This window comes from Apaloderma vittatum, unplaced genomic scaffold (assembly GCF_000703405.1).
Source record: "Apaloderma vittatum isolate BGI_N311 unplaced genomic scaffold, ASM70340v1 scaffold39499, whole genome shotgun sequence".
Lineage (NCBI taxonomy): Eukaryota > Metazoa > Chordata > Aves > Trogoniformes > Trogonidae > Apaloderma > Apaloderma vittatum.
The window spans coordinates 37,114-43,113 of record NW_009735386.1 but is presented as its reverse complement, the minus strand read 5'-3'; the positions used below and the strand labels follow the sequence as shown (position 1 = coordinate 43,113).

The 6,000-nt window shown below is 36.5% G+C and overlaps 1 protein-coding gene across 5 annotated transcripts in view; it reads right to left on the bottom strand.

Annotated features, from left to right (window-relative positions):
* The window catches only part of MARK1 (MAP/microtubule affinity-regulating kinase 1), a 34,844-nt gene that overhangs the window by 13,534 nt on the left and 15,310 nt on the right, over nucleotides 1–6,000 (bottom strand). For all 5 annotated transcript variants that reach the window (XM_009876546.1, XM_009876548.1, XM_009876549.1 and 2 more), the window contains exons 9-11: nucleotides 2,137–2,236; nucleotides 1,421–1,533; nucleotides 3–141 (exon numbers count right to left, since the gene is read on the bottom strand). In XM_009876546.1, coding sequence (XP_009874848.1) covers nucleotides 3–141; nucleotides 1,421–1,533; nucleotides 2,137–2,236 — 352 coding nt within the window. The remainder of the gene's footprint in view (nucleotides 1–2; nucleotides 142–1,420; nucleotides 1,534–2,136; nucleotides 2,237–6,000) is intronic.

Sequence of the window (6,000 nt, the reverse complement as noted above, 5' to 3'; positions counted from 1 at the left end):
CCGCCGTTGCTTCTGGTTGGTCGATATACTCCGCTGGACCTTCAGGTGAGCGGGAGACTGCACGGAGCTGTTGTTGAGGTCGCTGCTAGGACGAGACCTTTGACCTAAGTTGCTGCTGGACAACGACTCGCCTCCTTCAAACTACAAAGGAAAACAGTTTTTCAAAGCATAAGCAGAATTCAATGTTACCCGTACTTTTATGGCATAATAAAGCCGTTGATTGGAATTCTTCACTTTTTTTTTTTTAAGGTTAAAATTGTATCCAGAGTTTAATTTTCTTCAGTGCGATTTTTATTACTTCATCTGTGTTTAATGTGTTTTTAAAACATGCAGATAAAGCTAAGAAGTTAATGAAAGCTCAAAGTAAAATTTGAAGAATCGTGACAGTAGCAAAAATGTGCTATTTTAAAACCCAAGCCAAGGAATGGCTCCTCCGGTTTTTTTTAAATTTATTTCTTTTTAAAGCTTTAATGAGAACTTACAGCTTCAGAACAATTTCACAATGCATAGGATGAAATCAGAAGGGCTAAAAAAGCAAGTACTCCTGCTTCAAGGATTCTTTATGGCTTTCAACACACCTCTGTAGGGTATGTAACTCAGCCACTGCTTTGTTGATATCTAAGCAGCTTAAGTTGTAAGTAGAGCAGTGGAAAAGACAAATATCCTCTTGAAACAGTTCGAGTGAAGATCATTGTAGACAGATTCCCTTCATGCTCTGTCATCACAAGGGAATTCAGGTTCAGAGATGTGGGAAAATTCACTCAGGAGTGCACATATTAGATCTACACTATCTTGGCAGTGAAGGAAAGCCAATGAAGCACCAGGAAAAAAACACAAACCAAAACCAAAACAAAACACTTGAAAAACAAAGCTTTGGTGTCAACTTGATTTCGTGAAAATCCCTGTTGTCAGATCCTTCTAGTTCCTAAACAGTCAAAAGATTTTCTATCACAAATTTATTAATGACTACAATGTAATTATTTATTAGGTAACAGAATATGCTGTAGTAAAGTATATAAATGAGAAAGGATGAGTACACCTTTCTGAGAACTAAAGGATGTCACATCTTAGTAGTTAATTTGACTACAGCAATTATTCTATTTCATATTTCAGCTGTAAACACATATGACAGGAAGAAGACTCAAGCACTTAGAAGTCATGTCACTTCATACTAACAGCTATTGTTTTTAAAAAAGCAATTCACATTTGCTTGTAAACATGCTGAAGACAGTATTTATTCAATCTGTTTTTTCATATGAGAACTAACAAGATAACCAAGAAGACATGAAAACGTAAAGACAATGAGTTCGCAATCACAATTTTTTTAGAAATAGTTCAACACAAACATTGACAACCAGAATATTCAACCCTCCACACACATAAAGATCAAAACAGAAGACGTAAATTAGGTAGCACGCACTTCAGGTGGTTTTCTGCCCAGAAGCAGGTAAGTAGCCATGACTTCATCATACTTTTGGTTTACTAAAGATTCATGGATTTCTTCTCTTGAAAAGCCCATTGTGACCATAATGTCTAGAAGTAAAAAGAACCAGATACATTAGCAGAGTAGGTTCTTGGGTCTACTGACAACTTGAGAACCATGAAAACAGAAGAAACTCTTATAATTTAACAGGTAACTAGAACTCAACTCAAGCAGCATCATCTTTGTTGTGCAAAATCAAAGAGGCTACAACTCCCGTCTTTCATAGTTACTTTCTTCTTCAGAACTATCAACTACGTTATTCAATGTAGTTCAACATTATTCAAAATTAGATGTTATTCAACAAATGAAACACTGGCAAACAGTAATTATGAAAAGCTACAAAGCCAAACCAGTATGTTTCTCTGACCATGACAGATAAAAATCTTTGCCCTCATAATATCTGTTTCCTTCTGCCTGTTAAATTCTTTAATCTTATTTGTCTTTCGCTGTGCTTGTAGATTCATGTCAGCTCAGTGAAGTCACGGCAGTAGTTATAAGGAGGGCATTGCAATGAAATTTCTGATTTAAATAAAAAGAAAACATTTTACTTGTATGATGAGATTGTATCTCAAATTTGATAAAAGAGTTCAGTTTGATTTACATGATAAAGTTGCCTTAGTACATCAGATGCAACATCCCTATAAAAGTCTTACCTATTCTCTTGGTGTCATTAAAATCTGGTTCAGGCTCAGTGTATGGCTTTAGTTCTTCCTCTTCGTGGCCAACATTCATCCACCGATCCTTCATAATTTGCTAAGAAAACAAATGAGTTTTGGGTCAATATGCCATTTACCGTATCTGATTAAATCCATGCTAGCTGGTTTGGGGAAAAACAATTTAAAAATCATAATTATCTGAATGCTGCTCTTTTCCTCCCACCTTTTCCCTTTGCATCTTACAGTGTCTTTACCTTTCATGTCCTTTTGTTTCCATTAGTTCATTCCCCTCTACTACTTACCCTTTATAATACACCTCACTTGCCTAAAATATCAGAAAAATTATGGAGAGAAAAATCTGCAGGTCCAAGACACAAAAAAATCTTTCATTTTGTACCCTTCACTTCGACAATCTCTTAATCTTGTCCTCCCAAATGCCTGATACTCATGCTCTAATCTTGGTTAAGGTCCCTAGATGTTACTACAATTCCAACTCTATCCCAATAAACAATTCCTTCAAATAATAGCACATTAAGCGTTTGGAAGCTAAGGAATATTCATGAGCATGCCAATGCTTCCTACAGTCAATCATTTCAAGACTGTGATGCCAACTGGTCATTTCTTCCTATGGATCTTCTCACTGCACTTGACCTAAATACAGTCGCAGTTTGGCTGGAAGGAGAAATGCCTCTTAACTCCCTCTATGCCACGAAGATATTTAACTAAAAATTTTCTCTTGCATTCTTTGGAAAATTTCCCTCTCCTGTGGCCTGGATCTCTCATATGCTTGCAAGACTGATCAGGTGGAAAGCCTAACCACCACCACAATTTCTCCTTAAGGACATATTCATATTTTCTAAAACAGTTTAAAATGTTTTCCCTCCTACAGCAAGAGGCACACATGCCTCTTCAGGGACAGATGCTGATAATGCTCACTAGATTGACAGAAGAGAGAAAGAAGTGCCAGAAAGTCAAAGTTTCCCACAGGCTCCAAATGTGCCTTGCAAATACCAAATTAAGTTACTTCTCACAAAGAGCAAAAGACTCAATTTTCCACTAATATAACCAAACTCCTTGTACATAGTGCTGCTGCCAAACTACAGACCCCAATAACTGTACCCTTACACAAGAACAATACAGAACTTTGTACTCGGGCCAGTTAACATTTTGCTGACAATAAGGCTTAAAGATTTGCTCATATTTCTGCCACAAAATTGATTTTTTGGCTTTTGAGGGGGATAAAGTGGAAGGGATTATGAATACATATCGCTGCATTGCGTTTTCAGTACACAGAGCATGAGCCTATTGGATGACAGACTTTGCTTACGTTTTTGTAGCCTTTCAGTAACACGGTAGGCTCCTCAAAGAATACTATGATGTTTTAAAAATTAGATTTAATGAACGATATCTTTAAGGCATTTGAATGACAGGAATCACACCGCTCAAATCCAGCCTCCCTTTCTTGATCTTTTTTGAATTAACAGGCAAACCCAACAATTCCCACTTACAGTTTCTCATGTCTCTTCAGTAGGTGCATCTATAGCTCAATGCACTCCACTCTAGCTTTCCATCTGTTAAATATCTAAACTTTTGCTAGCTTCTGTCTTTTAAATACACGATCTTACGGGTATACCGAGTTATTGTACAACTCTTAAAATAGGCTCTTACAAGCAACCATTTTGAAGTGACACAAATGATCTGATTCCAGGATTGACATTATATCTGTGTAAGTTCAGTTGCACTTCCAGTCAGCTAATTAAAGAGCAATGGCCTTGGTCAGCGTATTTAAAGATCTGACCAAAACTGAATTTCAACCAGCTACATATTATTGATGAGGTTTCCCTTAATTTTCCTGAAAATTATCCAATGAAGATCTGTCCCAGCTCAAGACCTGTCTTTCACAAAATCATTTGCTTTACTACTCTTCATCAGCACAGATCTCCTCTGTGGGAATTCCACATACTGTTGCTTTGCAAAGAATTGAAGACTGAGGGGAAGGAGAAATTTGTTGAAATCTTGGTATTTAAGAGATTCACATATTTTCTGACAAAGTGTTTTTCCCATCTCCTCCTGTGACAATTTACTGTTTTACAACAACACTGTCTTCTAAAATATTTTCTCTCTGCTGCTATAATCAAATAGACTAGATGAACCATTTATACAGAAATTTGTCCAATCCTTAAACAGAGCAAAAGTGCTAAGCCTAACCCATACGGTGCTGACTCTGTGTCAGTCTCAGCTCTGATGCTGATGTCACTGACAAACATCTGTTGGATGGTCTGGAAAAACATGCACAGGGACTGAGCAGCTGTATGGCTGGAACTGAGCAAGTAATTAAAAGCACGGACAAAAATACTTCCCACCTAAGGTGACACTGTCTTTCCACTTTTAGAAAAAAGTCTAATAAATACATACTTTCATTCTAAACATGTATTTTTAGAAGCGCCTACTCAGAAAAATAATAATTTCTTTCCAAACCACATACTACAGCTTTCTAATTCAAATACGTGACTCCAGCAATATTCATTTAAAAAAAAAAAAAAAAGTTTGTGGTGTGTCTCTCCCTCAGACTAGTGTACTGATCAATGCTGGTTATCATGAGTATTTTGGTACTGGCTCAAGACCCGCCACCACATGTAACATTTACTTACTCCCCTTCATACAATCTGACAACTACGCAGTTCCAGAGAGGCTGCTATTCCAAAACCTCTCTCGGGGGACAGGAAAGAATTTTAGAACTGGGTAACACTACAATATCTGGAATAAGAGCGAAATTAGATCTGAAGAGGAAACTGCTGAAAATCCAGAGGAAAGTTCAATGAAAGGAAAACCTATTTTCCTCCAACTTAAAGATGACATGGGAAAAAAAAAGCGATCTCTCACCCTCTTTGCGTGACTACACTCTTATATTGTGTCCTCTAGACTGTAATAAATACAACATAATTAAGGGATATCAGTAAAGCAGAAGCCACCATTCACTATTCTCTTCAGCACAGATTTTATTCAAGTTAAACTATTTATAACAAGTGACAAACCAGCATCGGCTTGAAATAAGTTGCAGACAGAACTCATTAAACAAATGCTTCTTTTCACAGGTAGCATCCCCCACCAGGAAGTGTAAGTCATGCTACTACAAATAAAAAGCTGCTTAGATGGAATTTATTCTCTGGAACACCACCCACTGGTGCACCAATAAGCATAGAAAGATGAAACATAAGTCACTGGTGATTAACTCATGCAAAATAATATTTAAAAACCATTCTATTTATCTTCTGCTCTACTTTCAACTCGATGGTAAGTAGATGTTATTTTAAAAAGCCTCTCAGTTTCTTAAGAGTTCACAAAATAGAACAGAGCAGCATTTAGAGTGAAGTCTACACAAAATATTTTTAAAGTATCAGCTCCAGACTTACTCAGCAAATACATGTCAGTGCAGCAATCTTGAAAAAAATCAGCCCCTTAAAAACACTGCACTTTTTAGACACCTTACAAGTTATGCATTCCATGAAAAGAAAACCTACTTCACTAACCAAAAGAAACCCAAACCGTAATTCAGCAGAAATGTTCAAAACAGATTTTAGCCGAGACACACAGCAAGTATTATTATATATATTAATTTTTCCAGCGATTCAGAAAAAAAGCTACCAGAAGGGGGAAAAGAATAAAAATAACTAGCAATTATTAGCTTATCATTCAAAGAGTTCTTCCTGTTTATCTATATTATGGCACTAAAACAAACAAAAACCCACTTAATCTTCTATCACAATTATTCTTCCTGTAGCTATCATTTTCAGGAATTCATGCTGGAAATAATAAGTTAAGTCAAAAATGCTTATGGTACTGCCTGCTGTTGGTTTTGTT